At 39.3% G+C, this 22,918-nt stretch overlaps 1 protein-coding gene across 7 annotated transcripts in view; it reads left to right on the top strand.

Moving 5' to 3' along the window:
- The window catches only part of SPEF2 (sperm flagellar 2), a 169,819-nt gene that overhangs the window by 60,709 nt on the left and 86,192 nt on the right, over positions 1–22,918 (top strand). For all 7 annotated transcript variants that reach the window (XM_070743453.1, XM_070743450.1, XM_070743449.1 and 4 more), the window contains exons 13-20: positions 197–284; positions 2,357–2,427; positions 5,559–5,662; positions 8,891–9,147; positions 11,574–11,676; positions 13,708–13,862; positions 18,980–19,129; positions 21,134–21,220. In XM_070743453.1, coding sequence (XP_070599554.1) covers positions 197–284; positions 2,357–2,427; positions 5,559–5,662; positions 8,891–9,147; positions 11,574–11,676; positions 13,708–13,862; positions 18,980–19,129; positions 21,134–21,220 — 1,015 coding nt within the window. The remainder of the gene's footprint in view (positions 1–196; positions 285–2,356; positions 2,428–5,558; positions 5,663–8,890; positions 9,148–11,573; positions 11,677–13,707; positions 13,863–18,979; positions 19,130–21,133; positions 21,221–22,918) is intronic.

Below are 22,918 nucleotides of genomic sequence, written 5' to 3'. Positions count from 1 at the left end.
CCCACCCATTGTCTCAATACTCCATCATATCAAAAAGTGTTAATAATGTTCTTTCACTGAATTCTTGTTGAGTTCTTAAAGTATTATATGCTTTACTCAGAGTTGATTTTTATCAAACTGTCTTCCAAAGTTTACCAGTGTTTTGCAAAGAGAAAAAGAAATGGCTAACAATTTCTTTGCTTCTTTATTTGAAAAGGTTCTAAAAGAGGCTTCTAGGGCTTCATTGATAGTATTGAAAACTCATGAGTCATCAGAACAGAACGTAACAATTGAGGAGCCCAAAGGTAAATCCATAAATAAAAATCTGACGTTGGAGTTCAGTGTTCGCCAGGTTTAAAATGAGATGGCCAAAACACAAAGTTCTTGCTTTGCCAAAACTTCCACACTTGGGTTGCAAAAATTGAGGTCACTGCTAGAGGGCAGCATAGAGCTCCAGAACATTGTGATTTGTTGCCACCACATATGGTAGCACATACAGCCCAGTTACAGTAGCCCAAGTTTGCAGCAGTAATTCATTTTTTCATTCATTGTGTCTATTTGGTCCTTCTCCTTACAACAGAATTTGTGAACAATTTAATTTTCATGGATTTGTAAGTTTTTGCAAGAGTAAAGCTGTTGCAAAACTGTAAAGCTGCCACGACATTAATGCAACGTCTTATCTCAGAGAATTTCAAACAAGTTTGGCAAAATGCTGAGCCAATTATTCTTACCATGAAAATCTTTACAGAACTATAGATTATAAGTTTCAGGAGCATAATTTAGCATGGTTTAGCACAGGATGTGTGTGGATGTATAATGGCCAATGTCTCACAGTATGAAAGTTGGGTGCTTTTAAACTACTTATTTTCATTCTCTCTGCATTGGTAGGAAAAGTTGGCATTGGCCAAAAGTCACCTAGCCAGCTTTCATGCCTAAGGCAGGACTAGAATTTAAAAGTTTACTGGTTCCTACCTGATGCCTTAACTTCTATACCAAACAGGCTGTCGGTTTGATAAGATGCTAAAATTATTGATACATTTTTTTTTCATTTTGGCATCTATTTTATTTTAGCTCATATGACTTTTTTCTGTTTCTGTATTATTAATATAACCATGCACATTGGTATTAAAATACGTTCATGTGGTTTTGGTTATTGATTTAGTCCACATGCAGTGGTAAGATGTTATTTGTTTTTCTCTCTAATGTTTTTCCTGCAAGTGCAGGATACATTTTTAAAAAACCAATCAAAAGTTCATCCATCCATTGTGACAGGGAATGAATTAAGTTGGGCTGAAAGAGTGTGACTGGCCCAAAGCTGGTTTTCATGCCCAATGCTGGGCCAGAATTCCTAGTCTCCAGGTCATTGGCCAAAAGGCACCTAGCCAGCTTTCATGCCTAAGGCAGCACTAGAACTTAAAAGTTTACTGGTTCGTACCTGGTGCCTTAACCCCTATACCAAACTGGCTGTCAGTTTGATAAGATGCTAAATAATGCTGTAATAGTAATGTGATGGAATGAGAAAAGTTGTGGCTAATCTGAAAGCTGTAACTGTGATAAAATTCAGGAATCATACTGAGAAATGTTGGTTATACCACAGTTCTTGGGAATTGGATACATGGGCAGTAAAAGGAATAGTGAACAGACAGAATTGAAAAATTCATCAGTAATCCATTTATTTCAGTTTGCGTTATACATATATAAACATTTTTCTACACTCTTACTATTAAATTTTATTACCGCATTTTTGGAGTATCAGACACACCTCCCCGCCCCCCAAAAAAGAGGGTCAAAATGTTGGTGCGTCTTATATGCCGAATACAGTCAGTTTGGGCCTCCTGAAGTCCCACCTCGCGTCCCATTTTTGTGAAATGGGCAGAGGGTGGGCAGAGGGCTTGGGAGGCCTGCAGAGTGCTCCTGGGGGCTAAGGGAAGGCAAAAACACCCCCATTTTATTAAAAAATGGGCAAAACCAGACCTTTTTTTGCAAAAATTTGTGTTTTTTGCCTTCCCCCAGCCTCCAGGAGTTGTCTGCAGGCCTCCCAAAACTTCTGCCCACCCCATTTTCACAAAAAAAAACGGGTGAAAAATGGGTCTGTTTTATGAAAAAAGGGGTGCACAGAGGATTTGGGAGGTTTGCTCCTGGTGCTGGGGAGGACAAAACCTTTTCCCCCCTACTATTTGAAATCTTGCTGCATCTTATATACCGGTGCATTTTATAGTCCAAAAACAAAGTATGCATTTTTTAAAATGTCATCGTATTGATGATAAATCAGTTTTCAACATTTGTTTGGCACTGAGAGTAGTAGACCACGCACAAGGAATTAATGTTAATATCCAGAGCCTAATTGTTTTGCTTTGTGGTATTTTACTGTTCCTAGAAATGATTGAGAACGAAAGCTCTGCTGTGATGGTTCCCCAAACGGAGACACATGAGGATGAAATAACAGAAGTATGAACTGAATTTTAACTTCTATTGTATTTAGATATTAATGTTCTGACAAAAGTCTGAAAATTGAAGGTACAAAAAATAAACATCCATCAATACACAATTTATTTTTCTTATTTCAGAATATAGAATAGAAATAATAATTTCCAACTTAGAAAGTTTAGATTTGGAAAGAACGCTTTGATGATATAAGCTACAGACAGCTTTATGTGGATATTATATACAACTATGTTGGTTTAATTGGATTTGTCGACCAAGCGGAAGAAAACATATTTTATACCTATGCAATTTTTCTAATCTTTTAAATTATCATTGGGGGGTTTCAATTCAGCTCCAGAAGCTAAGCTCCCTGGCTCCCTGGGCAGTGTTCCCTCTAATTTTATTTTGGGGTGGCGGAAAAGTATAGTGTCTGAGCGGCAATCCCTTCGGGACTGGACGGCACAGAAATAATAAATAAACAAACAAACAAACAAACAAACAAACAAACAAACCACCCTGTTTTGCCTCAGAGAATTTCAAAATAAAATACTGTACTGTGTGTCTATAACAGTGAGCTCATAATAAGGCAACTCTATCAATATCAAAATGCCACTTAAATAGTTGAGCTAGTTTCAAACTAGATTTTGATTTTCTTTCGCTCTTCCTTACTCCCATTCTTTTTCTTTTTCTTTTCCTTCCTTTCTTTTTTCTGTTTCTCTCTCTTCCTCTCTTCCTCTCTCTCTCCTTCCCTCTCACTCTTTCCCTCTCGGCTTCTGGACAGGTTTGGAAAACTCTGAGTTGATGATGATTTTTAAGTGAGCGATTGCTCACTGCTCAGCTTAGAGGGAACTATGTCCCTGGGGGTCCTTCTATATTTTGAAAAACATTATTTCATTTCTTCATTGTTTCCACATCCAAAATAATTTGAAACTTCTTGTATGTCATCCTCAAACAGCAGTACTTAACATCATATATCTAACTTTAAGCAAGTAGTTGGTCAAAGCTAGGGGAAGAACATTAATTGATTAGTGCGATCTCTTTCTTTGAACCTATACAACTCTTTTGACTATAATTTATGCTTGAACATGATCCATGTATGTTTTTGAAGAGAGCTTGTAAGGGGAGAGCTAGGAGTCAAGCCAAGGGAACAAAGTTGGAAAGCAATTGTGAATTAATAAAGATTGTAATAGCCACAGCAAAGCCAATGCTAGATTGGATGCATTTGTACCCTTCACTTGAAGAGAGTTTGATAGTTTCTCCACTCCTATCTAACATGTACATGAAGCCAATGGGAGAGATAACCTGTCACTCTGAAGTGAAGCATGGTCACTATGCTGGTGGAACTCAATTACATATCTCTGCCCCTCACAAACTACAGAATGATGTTGATGTCTGGTCTTGGAGTCTGAGGTCTGTGGATGTCTGAATGGGGAACAGCAGATTTCAGCTGTCCATGAGTTTATGGTCTTCTGGATCTGGGAGTGTGATTGCTTGCAGCATTTTGTTCCATGTGTGTTGTTATACAGTCATGTCTAACTCTTTGTGTGACTATTGACCATAGAATACCATCACCCCCTCCCCCCATTCTCTACTGTCTCCTTGAGTCTGTCCAAACTCATGCCCACTGTGTTGATGACACTATCTAACCATGTCAATATCTGCCACCTCTCTCTCCTTTTCCCATCAGTCTTTCCCGACATCAGGGTCTTTTCCAATGAATCTGTTCAGTGTATAGAGTCACAGAACTGTGGATTTGGAAGAGAATAGAAGAGTCATGTAGTCAACCCTCTAATGTGCCGTGAACCAATTAAAACTATTCTTGAGAAGTGACTGTCCAGTATCTTCTTAAAAACCTTTAGAGAGATAGAGCCCAGGGTCCTGGTCTCCTGTAGGTTCTCCTGCTTGGGAGGGGTGGGGTTGAGGTTGGATTAGACCAGGGGTAGGCAAAGTTGACTCTTCTATGACTTGTGGACTTCAACTCCCAGAATTCCTGATCCAATCATGCTTGCTCAGGAATTCTGGGAGTTGAAGTCCACATGTCATAGAAGAGCCAACTTTGCTTACTCCTGGACGAGGTGACCTACAAGGTCCCTTCCAACTCTGTTATTCTATTCCTATTCACATTCACATTCTGTTTCATGTAGTAGACCTTTTTGGTGCTATATAGTTCTAATGTCAAATCATTTGTCTTTATACATAAACAGACACTGTAGGTTGCAGTTCATACTCTTTATTTTTTATTCAAATTTGTGTGGCCAGGCAAAATAGTTTCCAACTATCTTTCTAATAGAACACTCTAGGAGTTTCATTCCTACAGCAAATAGGAAGTGCTTACTGAGTAAGCATCGCACTGACATTGTCACTGTGGCAAAACGACCACCCTTCTTCAACGTCCTATAATTTGATTCACTCCTGACTTCCTATTTGAGCTATTAAAGAAAAAACAGCTACTGAGAACTTGTTTTAGAATCAAGGTATCATTTAATAATTGACCATGTAGTAAAGATGAATTATCTAGAAACCACTTATTTCCGCTCAAGCCTTCTGAATCTTTATCTAAAACATAAGATGCTGTACTGATTACAGCAGAATTTGCTGATATTCAATAATAGAATGTTTTTTGCACCGAATAAACCTCTGAAGAAATAAAGTAGATTCTTGCTGTGGATTGATTTCACCAAAAATTAGAATTTTCTTTCGGTCTTTCCTTTGTTCTGCAAAATCCTCCAATTTCTGCTTAATGGTTTTCAAACTGTTAGTTTTATTGTCTTTACTCGTTAAAATCTTTTATGTTAATGTATTTATATAATTTTATTTATTTTTTGGTAGTTTTTAAAAGATGACTCTATAAATTTGTAATAATGTTTAAAAAGCTGTAGCAACATTAAACTATTCAAAATAAGTCAATTACTGTCTTCCCATATTAAAATAAGAATTCCAGGTAGAGATGTCTTTGTGAATGATTTGTTTTTAGGTTTTAATTAGAATTCTGCATCCCTCAGTGCCCACTTCATTTTAAAAAAAAAAAATCATTTTCATTGTTTTGAGCAGAAGGGTGGGATTTAGGTTTAATAAAGAAATGCACTTATGTGGGGAAAGTTTATGTTATTACTAAACTTGAATGTCTTTTTCAATTTCTCTCATAAATTCCACAGCTTTCTATTCGTGCTCAGCTTGGTGCCGGAACAGAGTCATTGTTAAAGAAAGGAAAAAACATTCCAGATGAGTTATTAGTTGGCATCATGGTGGAAGCTATTAGGTATGACATAAATATCTGCTTAACTTTGAATATAATAGTAGGGTCAGGTTTCATCATTGGAATGATGGCTAAATAAGTCTAGAAACTGTCTTTCATTAAATAGAATAAGAACAAGCGCTTGTTTACACAGACAGGAAATATTAATCATAACATCAAGTTTATATACACTGTCTAGCTTTCAGAGCTTTGTGACTCTGAAATGACACACAAGGAAAATATATTCACATTTCTGCAAGATGAAACTAACAGTACTTGGTGCAAATAACAAATACAGTGATACCTTGTCTTACAAACTTAATTGGTTCTGGGATGAGGTTCTTAAGGTGAAAGGTTTGTAAGACGAAACAATGTTTCCCATAGGAATCAATGGAAAAGCAATTAATGCGTGCAAGCCCAAAATTCACCCCTTTTGCCAGCCGAAGCGCTCGTTTTTGCGCTGCTGGGATTTCCCTGAGGCTCCCCTCCATGGGAAGCCCCACCTCTGGACCTCTGTGTTTTTGCGATGCTGCAGGGAAATCACAGCAGGGGAATCCCAGCATCGCAAAAACAAATGCTTTGCTGGCAATGGAAGTCTGGAGGTGGGGTTTCCCAGCGAAGGGAGCATCAGTGAAATCGCTGCATCGCAAAAACACCGAAGTCCTCGAAACCCCACCTCTGGACCTCTGTGTTTTTGCGATGCTGTGATTTCACTGAGGCTCCCCTCGCTGGGAAACCCCACCTCCGGACTTCCATTGCCAGCAAAGCACCCGTTTTTGCGCTGCTGGGATTCCCCTGCAGCCTCACAAAAACACGGAAGTCCGGAGGTGGAGTTTCCCATGAAGGGGAGCCTCAGGGGAATCCCAGCAGTGCAAAAACGGGTGCTTCGCTGGCAACGGAAGTCTGGAAGCGGGGCATCCCAACGGCGGCGGCGGGTTTGTAAAGTGAAAATAGTTTGTAAGAAGAGGCAAAAAAATCTTTAACCCCAGCTTTGTATCTCGAAAACTTTGTATGACAAGACGTTTGTAAGATGAGGTATCACTGTAGTATACAGTTGGTCCTCAACTTACAATGTAATTGAGCGTGGAATTACATTTTAGGGTGTACATCTCCACCCCATGTCCAGTCAGAGAAGCAGTAGAAGTGTGCCGGTGCCTGGAGGCTGTTGGGGTCTGGATGGGTGTCAACAGACTCAAACTCAACCCTGATAAGACGGAGTGGCTGTGGGTTTTGCCTCCCAAGGACAATTCCATCTGTCCGTCCATCACCCTGGGGGGAGGGGAATTATTGACCAGCAGATGAAATTGGAGTTTGTGCTCTGAAAAAGGCACTAAATCTGCCTTTTCCCACATTCCTTATGCTCTTATACCACTGTAGGTAAGCTTTTGATCCAATTCTACAAGGACTCTTTACCTTCTTATGTTCATATACTTTTCCACATACAGCGGGGGGGAAATTAGAGGGAACGTTGCTTTCCATCCTTTCTCTCCTTGATTATTATTATTATTATTATTATTATTATTATTATTATTATTATAAATAATAATTAAATTTGTAGAATAGAATAGAAATTTATTGGCCAAGTGTGATTGGACACAGAAGGAATTTGTCTTGGTGCCTATGCTCTCAACGTACATAAAAGAAAAATATACATTTGTCAAGAATCATGTGGTACAACAATGATTGTCATAGGGTTCAAATAAGCAATGAAGGAACAATCAATATTAATAAAAATCTTAGGATACAAGCAACAAGTTACAGTCATACAGTCCTAAGTGCGAGGAAAAGGATGATAGGAATGATGACAAAAACTAGTAGAAATAGAAGTTCAGATTTAGTAAAAAGTCTGACAGTGTTGAGAAAATTATTTGTTTAGTAGAGTGATGGCGTTCAGGGGAAACTTGTTCTTGTGTCTAGTTGTTTTGGTGTACAGTTCTCTGTAGCGACGTTTTGAGGGTAGGAGTTGAAACAGTTTGTGTCCAGGATGCGAGGGGTCAGTAAATATTTTCCCAGTCCTCTTTTTGACTCGTGCAGTATATGCAAGACAGGTTGGCAGCAATTGTTTTTTCTGCAGTTCTGATTATCCTGTGAAGTCTGTGTTGGTCTCTCCGAAGACTCGGAGCGGCTCACAACACCCCATGGCATCAACACCAATTGGTTGCTGTTCACCCCATTCTAGTACTGATGGATAGCCCATTTTGAAAGAATTATGTTGGGGAAATAGTAACGTCCCTTGAAACCAGTGCTCGGGAAATGGAGGGGAGAGGAGAGACCCACTGATGACATCATTATATCACTGTTTAAAGCGAAGAACACCAGGTTGGGACATAACAAAGCTTCCCAGGAGAAGAAAGAAATTATTAATGTAATGCCAGTGTAAGCAAAGACAATACTGCCTCAAGTGCCCTGTGGGAGTATCTTGATGACACAGAAGAAAAAAGTTTGTTAGAGCATGTTTTTGCCACAGGTTGATAAAAATGAAATAAAGCTCTTAATTTCAACTCATATCAAGAGCACCAACCATGGAAAGGATGACTGAAGTGAGTTTATTCAGAATCTATGCTTTTGATGTATTAGAATACCAAAATAGAAAATTCAAATAGAAATTTTGGAATAACATTGTAAACGTAGAAGTGGAAGAAGGGGCAAATTTCATAGATAGAAACATAGAAACATAGAAGACTGACGGCAGAAAAAGACCTCATGGTCCATCTAGTCTGCCCTTATACTATTTCCTGTATTTTATCTTACAATGGATATATGTTTATCCCAGGCATGTTTAACTTCAGTTACTGTGGATTTAACAACCACGTCTGCTGGAAGTTTGTTCCAAGGATCTACTACTCTTTCAGTAAAATAATATTTTCTCATGTTGCCTTTGATCTTTCCCCCAACTAACTTCAGATTGTGTCCCCTTGTTCTTGTGTTCACTTTCCTATTAAAAACACTTCCCTCCTGAACCTTATTTAACCCTTTAAGATATTTAAATGTTTCGATCATGTCCCCCCTTTTCCTTCTGTCCTCCAGACTATACAGATTGAGTTCATTAAGTCTTTCCTGATACGTTTTATGCTTAAGACCTTCTACCATTCTTGTAGCCCGTCTTTGGACCCGTTCAATTTTGTCAATATCTTTTTGTAGGTTTTGTAGATTTTGTTTTACTTAGAATTTAATCATTTCTTCCAAATATATTTCAATTTTGGTCTTGATCTCTCTTGTCAACCCCTCCCTGCCTCTCTTTTATTTGTTTAGTCGGCTACAGCCAGAAAAAGGTTGGATCATGGATGGATTTCCAATGACACTCAATCAGGCCAAACTGCTTGAAAAAGCATTGACCGGACGAGATCCAGACCAGATAGAAACTGAAACACTAAACTTGAAAAAGCCCACACTGGTTACAGACCCTGCAGCTCCAAAAGAGCCCCCTGTGCATCCACCTGGTCTTGATTTTGCTATTTTGTTAGATGTTACAGCCTCCACTGTGATGAATCGGGTGGCAAGAGAGAAAGGTAAGCTCAGTGTTAACAGCATGCAGCAAGGGGCAAAGCCTGACATCAGTAGCTTTAGCTATAGTCTTCAATTAATGATGAGTAATTAGTGTTGTGGTTAGCTCTGGCCCAGCTCCTGCCCCAAGGACTGTGGATGTGGGGGAGACATCCACATGCTGCAGGCCTGTTTTGCCCCCGGTGAAATCTGCTGATGAAGGCTCCTCTGACCAAGAAGACATGAGTGACAGGGAGGAGGAGAGTGTGGCAGACAGCTCAGAAGGAGATCAATTATCTAGCTCCTCCTTGGATTCAGAACAAGAGTTAATGATACAGCCACACATGCGGAGAGCGATGCAGAGGCAACAACAACTGAGAGATTATTATCAAAGAAAATGAGGCCACCTGTGGTTGAGTGGGGCTGTGGTAATTAGTGAGGCTGCTATAAATAGCAGCCTCTGCGTTTGGCCATTGAGGAGGATTATCTGATCTTGTGTTTCGTGCCTGCTTTGCTGCGTTTGACCTTTCGTGTGCTGATTTTTCCCTGCTTTGAAACTAAACCAGAGCAAAGGGTGTTTCACTTTGTGAAAGGAGAAGGACTGTCAATTGCCTCACAGCTACAAGCTAAGTATCACAGAACTGATAAGGGACTTGTACAAATTACCAGTTTGTTTGGAGACGAGTGCTCTTTGCTATACCAAAAGAGGGCTTAGTTTAAGTGAATTTTCATTATAAAGAACATTGTTTTGAATTTTCAAACGTGTGTGTGTGTCTGAAATTTGTACCTGTGAATTTTCGGGAGGAGTCTGCCAGAGAGCCCAACAGAGCAATTAGGAACTGATTTTTCATCACTAAGCAATGTGGTTTTAAAGCACAACATCATGTAACCAATCTGCTTAGTGACTATAGTTCTGGAAATCTCTGGTTACTGTTGTTAAGCAAGAACTGTGTGGGTTGCTGAGCATGAACCTTATGTTGACTACAACATCCAGCTTCCTGCTGCTTCATCATTTTTGTGGGAAGTTGGCAGAGAAGGTTGCAAATTGTAATTATGCGACTATGGGACTTTGCAACTGTTGGAAATGTGGGCTAGTTGCCAACCACAGAGATCATGATCATGTGATCACCGAAATATTGAGCAGTTGCTATACTCGTGGTATAGGGAAGCACTTGTGTTGACGCCAGTGTTCCCCGTAAGCTGCGCCCGTGCGCACGCGCGTGCCCCAAAATACCCCCCTGCACACCCTTTTCCACGGGCGCGCGCTCCCCATCCCCCTGCCAGCCCGCGGGGGGGGGGCAGGGGCGGGGAGGCACCAGCAGTAGAAGGAAAGAGAGCCGCGGCCTCCGGCCCCCTCATGCCCCTGGCCTCTCGGCCCTGCCCCCCGCCCACCTGATCCGCTTCCTTTCCTCCTCCGCCGCCTCCTGCCTTGGGGCGCAACTTCTCCCGCGGCGGTGGCTGTGGCTTCTCCTCCTCCTCCTCATTCGTGCTCCCAGCCAGGGGGCTGCGAGAGAGGGTTTTCTCCGCGCACTTCGGGAATGCCCGCCCCACCCCTCTCGTAGCCCCTTCGCTGGGAGCGCTTTCGTCCTGGACTTTCAGCACGGGGGCTACAGTAGAGGCAGGGCAGGCGTTCCCAAAGCGCTCTCGCAGCCCCCTTGCTGACATTATTCATTCATTCATTCATTCATTCATTCATTTATTTATACTTCTATAAATACTACGCCCAGTCCCAAAGGGACTGCCGCTCAGACACTATACTTTTCCACCCACACAGAAAAAAAATTAGAGGGAACATTGTGTTGACCACAAACATTTTGGTGAAGCTGGGAAAGAGATCAATTTGTCTCTCTTCTTTTTGCTTCCTTTGTACTTCCACAAACATACTGATCCTTTGCTCTTGATCCTCAGTTACTATTTCATCTCACGTCCTGGTGGTTCTTTCCACTAGAGCACTTTAGGAACGAATGATATATCTCTTGGTATCTAGGCATGTTGTAGAATGCTCATCAAGAAACTGGCACCAGGATGTAGCTTGCGTAGTTGTGCCTACACAACTATTACTGCAGTGTATTGTATTTGCTCCCAAAAATAATTTTGCTTGCTATAAAGCATTTGGCAGTTACAAGTTACAGTGTTAATCTACACAGGATGGGGAAAAAATCATATCCTATCCTAATTTGCAATTTTCATACAGTTTAAACAATTCTGCATACTATAATGGGAGTATTTCTAGTTGATTTTTATGTCATTCTCTAGTAGAGATGACCACTACAATGTGAGTTTCTGTATGCCTCTGCCTAAACCCCCTAAACAATCCCGTTTTGGCATGTCCATCAATATGAAGATTATAATAATAGACACTATTTAAAGGATATGATTCATCTTTGTTTCTTTAAATCATATAGCCCTAGAAACATGATTCAAATGATTACTCTCTTTTTTAATCCAACAGTTGACTCCTCTCAAAGAGAACACAAAACCACTGCTCAATTTTCAGAAACTAAAGTCCAGAAAAGAGAGGAATTAAAATCAACGTGGGGCCAGATGCAGCACAGGTTAGTTGCATTTTGGGTTGGGAGAGGCTGCAAGTACTGAAAAATACAGAAAACGTAGCCTAGATGATTTTAAAAGTGTGGGTTTTATTGTGTGCCCACAGAAGAAATAAATGTAAAATAATGCAGTTGGGGAAAAGGAATCCTCAATCTGAGTATTGCATTGGCAGTTCTGTGTTAGCAAAAACTTCAGAAGAGAAGGATTTAGGGGTAGTGATTTCTGACAGTCTCAAAATGGGTGAGCAGTGTGGTCGGGCAGTAGGAAAAGCAAGTAGGATGCTTGGCTGCATAGCTAGAGGTATAACAAGCAGGAAGAGGGAGATTGTGATCCCCTTATATAGAGCGCTGGTGAGACCACATTTGGAATCCTGTGTTCAGTTCTGGAGACCTCACCTACAAAAAGATATTGACAAAATTGAACGGGTCCAAAGACGGGCTACAAGAATGGTGGAAGGTCTTAAGCATAAAACGTATCAGGAAAGACTTCATGAACTCAATCTGGATAGTCTGGAGGACAGAAGGGAAAGGGGGGACATGATTGAAACATTTAAATATGTTAAAGGGTTAAATAAGGTTCAGGAGGGAAGTGTTTTTAATAGGAAAGTTAACACAAGAACAAGGGGGCACAATCTGAAGTTAGTTGGGGGAAAGATCAAAAGCAATGTGAGAAAATATTATTTCACTGAAAGAGTAGTAGATCCTTGGAACAAACTTCCAGCAGACGTGGTTGGTAAATCCACAGTAACTGAATTTAAACATGCCTGGGATAAACATATATCCATTGTAAGATAAAATACAGGAAATAGTATAAGGGCAGACTAGATGGACCACGAGGTCTTTTTCTGCCGTCAGACTTCTATGTTTCTATGTTTCTATATGCTGAACGCTGACCTTTTTTTTTTGAGTCAGTGTACATAGATAATATCAAAATGCTACATCAGTATCATAATAAAAGAATAACAGAGTTGGAAGGGACCTTGGAGGTCTTCTAGTCCAAGCCCCTGCTCAAGTAGGAGACCCTATGACATTTCAGACAAAGGACTGTCCAATCTCTTGTTAGAAAACTCTGGTGTTGGAGCACCCATAACTTCTAGAGGCAATCTGCTGCACTGGTGAATTGTTGTAATTGTCAGGACACTTCTGCTCAGTTCTAGGTTGATTTTTCTCCTTGATTAGCAATAGCAATAGCATTTATTTGTTTGTTTGTTTGTTTATTTATTTATTTAGTCCAATACACAATGAGGGTTTTAGTGGGTATATATCTATATACACATAATAAAATACATGATGAAGGTTATAGAGGAGATACTCATAGTAAAATATATTTAAGAAATAATAGAAAAGAAGATAAAGTAATAGAACATATCAATGAAAGGATAGAAGAAGAGATATAGGAATAGAAGAAAGGTATAGGAGATATAGGAGAGCAATAGGACAGGGGAGGGAAGGCACTCTAGTGCACTTGTACTCGCCCCTTACTGACTTCTTAGGAATCTGGATAGGTCAACCATAGATAATCTAAGATAATTTAGACTTTTATACTGTTTTACAGTGCTTTACAACCCTCTCTAAGCAGTTTACAGAGAGTAAGCATATTGCCCCCAACAATCTGGGTCCTCATTTTACCGACCTCGGAAGGGTGGAAGGCTGAGTCAACCTTGAGCCTACTGAGATTCGATCTGCCAAACTGCTGGCAATTGGTGATCAGCAGAAGTAGGTTGCAGTGCTGTACTCTAACCATTGCACCACTGAGGCTTTTGTTTCTACCCATTGCTTTTTGTCCTGCCTTCAGGTGTTTTGTAGAATAGCAAAGGCTTGACTCCCTCTTCTTTGTGGCAGCCCCTGAGATATTGGAACACTGCTACCATGTCACCCCTAGTCCTTCTTTTCATTAAGCTAGGCTTACCCAATTCCGGCATAACCAATTCTCAAAATAGCTGGTAGGCATCTTTCAATGTTAGCCATTCCTTCTTACTTGGATTATGAGCATCATTTCAGTATTTGCGATCTTGATTTTGGTATTTCATTGCGTAGAATTATAGGTTTCCTGGACGCTTGGCCCCAATTGGAAGCTTTTTATTCTGAACAAAATATACTTACAAAAGTCAATGCAGATATTGAGGAAAGCCTTATGTGTCAAACTATGAAAGACGTTTTAACAGGAGAAATCATTAAGATCCAAAATAAAGGTATGAAATATTACTTTACATTAGATTTTTTAAAAGGTAAAGGAGTCCTTGTGGATGTTACACTGCTAGTCATTGCCAACTATAGGGGGTGAGGCTCATCTCGGTTTCAAGGCCATTGAACCAGTGCTATTTGAAGACATTTCTGCAGTCATGTGGCCAGCAATAGGCAGCCAGAATTTTTACTGCCACACTGTGGATGTGGCTTATTTTGTGGGTGTGGCTTAATGGTCATGCGACTGGGTAGGAGTGTCTTGCCGGCTATGTGACCAGGTGAAGTGGCTTGAATGATCATCATTATTCAAGTGAACTGTTAAGTCCCCAACTTACAACCTTACCAGTGTGGCTCGCTAGGGTGACAATTTGCTTCGCCTTTCCCATGCTGTCCTTCCTGGGTCAACCCCCCCCCCCCCGGCTCAGGCTAGGCGAACGGGTGCTGCCAGAAGCATAAATGCTGCCAGTGCCGCTTCCACCCACGTCTTCTGCTTACACCTCAGGCGGGAGGTAGTCATGTGAGGCTGGAGGGGAGCCGGGCAGGAGAGAGAGAAGCTCGTCCGAGGCCAGGAAGGAGGAAAGAGGAAAAAAGCAAGGAGTGCCGACGCAGCAGCAGGAGGGAGCAAAAGGAGAGCCGAGCCGAGACCATTAATCATGGAAGTGACAGCCGCCGATCCGCTGGAGCTGCACACGCATCTTCATTGCCGCCGGTGGAACTGCGTTCCACCCCGTCCTGCCTGCTGCCCACCAATATGGCCAATATGATTTCACGGAGCCTGGTTATCTTCCCACCGCAGTGATACCTATTTATTGACTCCCATTTGCATGCTTTTGAACTGCTAGGTTGGTAGGAGCTGCAGAAAGTAACGGGAGCTCACCCCATCACATGGCACTCAGGTCTCGAACCTGGATTGCCAATTTTCCAGCTAACCAGCCCAGCATCTCAACTGTTGAGCCACCATGCCACCCCTTACAGCAGATAAAGAAAGCATAATTACTGTCAAATACAGTTTCTTTTCCCTTAGCCTTTTTAAAAATTTCCCCATAATGTTTACATTGTATTTTAATTTTAAGCATATCAAAATAGAGGTTTTGCTTGCTTGTTCTTTGTGGATTTATGAAATGTGTTTATATAGTAAAATAAAAGATAAACGTGGTCTAACGTAAAAGATGAAGCTCAGTATTAATACTGATGTTATTTTTTCTTTCTTTTCAGTTTTCATTTTAATCATTATATGCAAATTAAAAACACCATGTTTATTCTTGATTGTTCATTTCACTGTATTTTCTACAATAATGGAAGAATGAAAAAAAAAAAAACCTCCTTGCTTGTATTGTCTGCTCAAAAACAGAAAAATATTTTTAGAAACTCATCAAATGCTCCCATGTTTGTGCAACAGAATTATGCCTCTTTAGCTGAAGGGCTATGATTATATGTTTCAAACTGGTTTGATGCTTAATCGATGGTATTGGTTGAGATTGTATTAGATTGTATCCGACTCAAAGACATTGAGCCAAAAGCGTGAAAAAATAACACATTGTATTGAAACAACAAGTGCAGCCTTGTAAAGCAATTTTTTGTTCAGGCATGGAGGATGAATCATATGGAAAATGTTCCCACCCCTATACAATGAGAATCAGTTCTCTACTCATTGGTAGCTGGGAACCTCAATATTAATCAACATTTAAATATAACAATAACAATGAGGTGGTTCCAATTATTCTGGCCTATTGAAATACGGTAATAGCATTTTTAATTAATCATTTCAGCTGGACCAAATTTTTGTAGCTACTCCAAAAGTAGGATGGTGAAGTTATTTGTCTTGAGGAAATAATTAAATTAATTAAATATAACAGACGTACTGTCAAATCTTTCTGGAAAATCTCTAAAAATAATCGTTCTGTTTTTAGTTTAACAATCATGAGGTTTTTGTTTAAAATCTTTTCAGTGAAAAGCACTGATAGCAATTTTTTTGGTTCAGTATTCTTTTGTTCTATTCTTACATTACATACTTATTGAGATAATATTTTATTAACACCATTAAATAGCTGCTTACATAATGACAGAACTTATTTTCTCCATTTCCTTTCTAGCATAGCATCCTACTCTTGTGAATATTTTTTCCTTAAAAATTAGTACGCGCTAGAGTTGTGGTCTTCAAAATTTCCATAATCTTATTACTTATAAACTGTTCCGACTAAATTTTTTCCCCATAAAACGTATCAGGAAAGACTTAATGAACTCAATCTGTATAGTCTGGAGGACAGAAGGAAAAGGGGGGACATGATCGAAACATTTAAATATATTAAAGGGTTAAATAAGGTCCAGGAGGGAAGTGTTTTTAATAGGAAAATGAACACAAGAACAAGGGGACACAATCTGAAGTTAGTTGGGGGAAAGATCAAAAGCAACATGAGAAAATATTATTTTGCTGAAAGAGTAGTAGATCCTTGGAACAAACTTCCAGCAGACGTGGTAGATAAATCCACAGTAACTGAATTTAAACATGCCTGGGATAAACATATATCCATCCTAAGATAAAATACAGAAAATAGTATAAGGGCAGACTAGATGGACCATGAGGTCTTTTTCTGCTGTCAGTCATCTATGTTTCTATGTTTCTCCCTCTGATAATAAAGAAATCTTTAAAAAGATGGTCTTTCAAAAAGTTTAGACACATTTCCAGATAAGGTATGGAAAGAGGCTGGAGACGTTCAATTTCTCTTTTTTTATATATATATAAATGTTTTTATTAATTTTTAACAAATTTATATTACACACAACATAAAACAGTGCATAGTGAAAAGTGCTCCCCACCCAGACACACACACATTCCCCACCACCAAATCGGGGGTGTTCTTGTATAGTCCACTTGACCCAAGAGCAATATATCTATTTACATATTATAGAGTGATTCCAATTTATTTCATGTAGCTTGGTCTCGGATTCTGCTCGTCATATATCGTCTTACCTTGTCCCACCGTCCCATCACTTGTCCCAACTCAGTTTCATTTTCCGAATTTATCCTTTTATCCATAATTTCAAATTGAATATGGTCCACCATGTACCTATACCAATTTTGCACTGTCCATTTTGTCGCATCCTTCCAGCCAAAGACTATTACTGCCTGAGCGCTTTCTATTGCTGCTTTTTTTATTTCTCTAAATTCTCCCATCGCATTGCTTTTAACTAGTACTGCCATTTCCTTAGTGATTGTCCATTGTATATTTAGCATTCTATTGATATCCTCTTTCACTTTTTGCCAAGATTCCTGCACTATCGGGCATTCCCAGAACATATGCATAAACACTCCTTTATCTTGGCACCCATGCCAACAATTTCCCCTGACATTCTGCTGAAAGTGTGCGAGTTGAACGGGAGTAAAATACCACTTATGTAATATTTTTCTTCTTATTTCCCTGATTCTTGTATTTTTAATTTTCCTTATATTTTCTACTATATTTTCCATCTCTTGTACCTCTACTTGTATCTCATTTTGCCACCATTTAGTCAATCCTTCAATCGTGTCCCCGTCTGACTGCACTAGCAATTTATATATATTGGTTGCTTGCGCCTTTATACCGTCACTTTTTTCTCTTATTATTTTCTCTAACCCTGTCTCCTCCCTCAATAGTACTTCTTTATTCTCCCTTTCATTAAGATACAGTGGTACCTCATGATACGAGCCCCTCGTCTTACGAACAACCCAAGATACGAACCCAGGGTTCAGAAAATTTTTGCCTCTTCTTACGAACTTTTTTCTTCTTACGAACCTGCCACCACCTAGAAGCCCCGCCGCCCGGCTGTCACTTTTTGAAACAGCCGTGGGGCTTCCCAGCGTCCTCCTGAACCCGAATGCCAAACCCGAACTTCCGGGTTCAGCGTTCGGGAGGCCTCCGAGAAGCCCTCCGGCTATTTTAAAAGGTGACAGCCGGGCGGCGGGGCTTCCTAGCAGCCTCCTGAACGCCGAACCCAGAGGTTCGGCAAAAGTTTGGGTTCGGGACGCCGCTGGGAAGCCCCGCCGCCTGGCTGTCACCTTTTAAAACAGCCAGGGGGCTTCCCAGCAGCCTCCTAAACCCGAACGCCAAACCCGAACTTCCGGGTTTGGCGTTCGGGAGGCGTTCGGAAGTTCGGGTTTGGCGTTCGGGTTCAGGAGGCTGCTGGGAAGCACCCCCGGCTGTTTCAAAAGGTGACAGCCGGGGGGCGGCGTTTTTTTGCGTTTTTTTTTTCATTGCACGGATTAATGGATTTTACATTGTTTCCTATGGGAAACAATGTTTCATCTTACGAACTTTTCGTCTTACGAACCTCCCCCTGGAACCAATTAGGTTCGTAAGACGAGGTATCACTATATTTACATATTGCATTTATTTGTAGCCACCTTCCCTTACCTAACCACCATTCTATATGATTTCTAGTTGGCCTGCAGAGACGTTCAATTTCTCAACAATTTCTGAAGATAGTTTTGCACCTCCAAGAAAATGGAGCAGTCTAAAATCAGTTATCACCAGTACTTGAATACATTAATTTTGGTACTCAAAGTGTCATCCAGTGTGCACTTTCTTTTGAAGGCTGTGCAATTTACTTCTGTGTAGACTTGTTGACACTTTCATGATAAACCTGTTTAAACATGCAGAAGTGTAAAATCCATCTCTGTCCAGAAGTTCTTGAATGCCAATCCCAACATTCCATGCTTTTAGCCAAGCTGGGTTTGCTCAAAATTCTAGTTCAGACAACATCTGGAAGGCTTCAAATTCCCTTAACGTTACACTTTTAATTTGCAGTTTGTTATTCTTTTAAATATTAGTAGGAACAAGATTAAGTAAATAGCAGCATAGCTATTTTTATTTTTTTTAATATTAATTTTCCTCTTATTTCTTTATTCATTTTTCTTTTTTCTTTATCCATTGTAACTATGGGAATCCTGGGAAATAATATTCAAAACATTTGAATATTTGCTGAATAAATAATAGGAAATATTATATCGTATTGCATTTCGTAATAGGACATATTGTGTTGCATTGCATTGTATTACATTATATTAATTATATTATATTAATTACATTATTACTACATTGTTTGTGTGTGTGTGTATGTTTTGCTGTTACGTATTCCTATATTGAAGGAAAAGAAAAGGAAACGTTAGAAGCTGAAAAACAGAAGGAGGCCATCCACCTTTTCCCAGAAGAGTCATTCATGGAAAAACTGGAGGAAACAGTCCTATTATCAGAACCACAGGAGCCGCCGCTCCCACCTCCAACCCCTGCAATTAAAGGTTGGTAGAACTTCATGCATGCTCTCCATTTACAAGAGTTGCCCAGAAAGTAATGCACCACATTTTTTTCCCTTCAACAATTATTTATTGAACACAATGAAACTTACACACAAGAAAAAATGATGTTTCTTTTATACTCCCTATTTTTCCATGTAATCTCCATCCCATTCTATTGCCTTCCTCCAGTGAGACACAAGGGTATGTATGCCCTGTCGGGACCACTCCTTGTTCTGGTCACGAAGCCTTGGAGCTCTACTGAACCATCTTCTAATGACCTCACCCTCTGTGCCCAGTGACTAACCATACTTCTGTCGACTGCAGATTCTCCATAAATTGTACACAAACGTTTATGAATGTTCCCTACAGTTTCTTTCTCTGCAATGAGAAATTCAATGATGACACGCTGCTTGTAACGTACATCACTTACAGACGTACCTAAGAACACCTCTACTTACAAACTTTTCTAGATAAGAACTGGGTGTTCAATATTTTTTTGCCTCTTCTCAAGAACCATTTTCCACTTGCAAACCCGAGCCTCCGAAACTGTAACTGGAAAAGGCAGGGAGAAGCCTTCATGGGGCCTCTCTAGGAATCTCCTGGGAGGAAACAGGACCGGAAAAGGCAGGGAGAAGTCTCTGTGGGGCCTCTCTAGGAATCTCCTGGGAGGAAACAGGGTCTTCATCCTCCCTGTGGTTTCCCCAATCACACGCATTATTTGCTTTTACATTGATTCCTATGGGAAAAATTGCTTCTTTTTACAAATTTTTCTACTTAAGAAAACTGAACGAATTAAGTTAAGTAGAGGTACCACTGTATTGGGTGACATTAATTTTGACCTTTATTTTAAACAATTCTGGAAAAATTGACAGAGTTGGGAATTGATCATAATTTGAGAGTGGTTTATTTAATAAATTGTAACTAGACATAGCTTGGCATTACATGAAAAGCCAATCATTATTTTGTTTCCTTTCCCTATCTTACCTCATCTATCATATCAAATTGCTAGTAGAAATGAAGAGAAAATAATTGGTTGACAAAAGCCTTTTAATTATTTGCTTTTACGTTATTATTTTCATGATGCACTTGAAGTATGGGCCAAAACATTTCGTTATTATTCCTAATAATTAATTTCCATATCTGTTCAGCTTTAGTCTCACTCTCAACTGTTCTTTTCTCCTTTCCACTGTCTTATGATTTGATAGGTTTATGAAATTGATAGAGAAAGCAGAAATTAACAATGACAATGAGTACTAGTTGCTACTTAGATTCAAGCAACTAGTTTACTATGATTATTGAATTAAACCATATTGAAATTCACAAAATACAGTGAACCATAAACTAGGCAAACTGGGTTTGTTGTGAAATGCAGTTGCTAGATGTTTAACTTATTTTGTAATACAGTGTTCCCTCGATTTCCGCGGGGGATGCGTTCCGAGACCGCCCGCGAAAGTCGAATTTCCGCGAAGTAGGGATGCGGAAGTAAATACACCATTTTTGGCTATGGACAGTATCACAAGCCTTCCCTTAACACTTTAAACCCCCAAATTACCATTTCCCATTCCCTTAACAACCATTTACTCACCATTATTACTGGTACTCACCATTGAATAAGACACCTAGTGATCCTGATATTTATAAACATAATTATTTATTAACAATACTTTTTTTTCTTATTTATTTGCAAAAATTATTAGTTTGATGATGACATATGACGTCATTGGGTGGAAAAACCCGTGGTATAGGGGGAAAAACCGCGAAGTATTTTTTAATTAATATTTTTTTAAAAAACATAGTATAGGCTATTCGCGAAGTTCGAACCCGCGAAAATCGAGGGAACATTGTATATATTGTTGAACCCAACTACTATGAGCCAAAATATGTCTTTATTTGAGAAGTTATTTCCCCCTTATTTGAGTTTAAATCTAGACAGGAGAAAAAGCCAACTTAACAAGAGCAAGGCAATAAATCTCAAAATATTTCGAATCTATATTAAATGTTTTACAGAGACCACTCCATCAGAGGTACCTGTTAAAGGTAAAAAGGGAAAGAAAGATGAAACAGTCAAAGGAAAAGACTCTGCAGCTAAACAAGGTGAGGATAATTATGTTGCTAGGCTTAGTACTTGCTGAATACAATATATTCATGACTTTCCTTTTCAAACAGCTGGGGCATATTTTGATTATATTTTGGTTGACCGATTGATCAAAATAGAGTTGACAAAGAGAAGACAATACTTTTTATAAAAGATATAAGATGCACTTTATTTTATGAGTCTTCAATTGAGGATGTGAGTGAAAATATTGTAGGTTGGTTTGGAAAATAGTCTCTCAAATAGAGATCCTGGTTTATATAGAATAAAATGAAACTGAACTTTAGGGCCACTTAATTCATCCCGGCCAAAATGTACAAAAATTGACCTGTACTGTATTTATGGTTAAGAAACATAGAAAAATAGAAGACTGACAGCAGAAAAAGACCTCATGGTCCATCTAGTCTGCACTTATACTATTTCCCGTATTTCATCTTAGGATGGATATATGTTTATCCCAGGCATTTTTAAATTCAGTTACTGTGGATTTACCAACACATCTGCTGGAAGTTTGTTCCAAGCATCTACTACTGTTTCAGTAAAATAATATTTTCTCACATTGCTTCTGATCGTTCCCCCAACTAACCTCGGATTATACCCCCTTGTTAGCAGGAAAATTTCATATGGCATGAAAACAATTCAGGCTGATAATTGTAGCTTTGACAGATCTATTTTTAAAGGACTGCATTATATTTGCTGACTGAATTTCTTAGTAAATACTTTAAATCTGGAAATGAGAATTCATATAGTAGAGGTCTCTGATATTTAAAATGTATATTTACGTGGTCAACAAATCTGATGAGAAATCAGCACAATAAAATTAAGTTGGCATCATTTATATTTCTAGTTTACTTGTGGTTAAGTCAGTTCCTCCTTCTCATATTCATGATGATGTCCCAGAGCTATAGACTTGAAGTGTAGCTCATTTATTTAAAAGCTGTTATCTGTCACGTTGTCATATAAATACAAAGATTTGGAATTAGGAACATATTAATGGAAGGAATACAGGACAGATTATTTTTGACAGGAATTGAACAATTATCAATATTACCATTGACATCTTACAGGGAGTAGGTCCAGTAGCCCAATACCCAGATTATTTTGCATCTGAGTGTAATTGTGTACAAAGGAAATGACCAGAAGTTCAGACCAAGATTGAAAAAAAATATTCTTGGGAACAGGTGATGTGATAACTTAGTAAGACAGAGCAAAGAAGTTTACAAGGAGTATAAAGAATCTCCCAAAAAATCTCTTCCAGTGCAAGAACTAATGAAAGATTAGTAAAATTGATTACCAACATGTGATGGAAAGCATGAGAAATCCAGATAGGAACATAAATAACTAGTCCCACTCTACTACATATTAATCATATATTGTGGTTCAGTCCCAGGGGGGCTAATGCCTAAAACGTCTTACCTATTCATTTGTTGCAACTGTTCAAAAACTCACTATTCAGAAGAAGATGAATCCTGAAAAAAATGAAGTCTGGATCTAGGGCAAGAAGAAGCTCTTGGAGAAAGTTTAGTGCAGGGGTCCCGAAACATGGCAACTTTAAGACTTTTGGACTTCAACTTCCAGAATTCTGGAAGTCCACAAGTCTTGAAGTTACCAGGTTTAAAGACCTCTGGTTTAGTGCAAACTTGTATATAGATAGTAGAGGGTGGCCTAATCTCATTTTCTTTCCTTCCCAAGAAACTTTA

Source organism: Erythrolamprus reginae, chromosome 2 (assembly GCF_031021105.1).
Source record: "Erythrolamprus reginae isolate rEryReg1 chromosome 2, rEryReg1.hap1, whole genome shotgun sequence".
Lineage (NCBI taxonomy): Eukaryota > Metazoa > Chordata > Lepidosauria > Squamata > Dipsadidae > Erythrolamprus > Erythrolamprus reginae.
The sequence above is the reverse complement of the archived record's forward strand: the minus strand, read 5'-3'. Positions and strand labels throughout refer to the sequence as shown.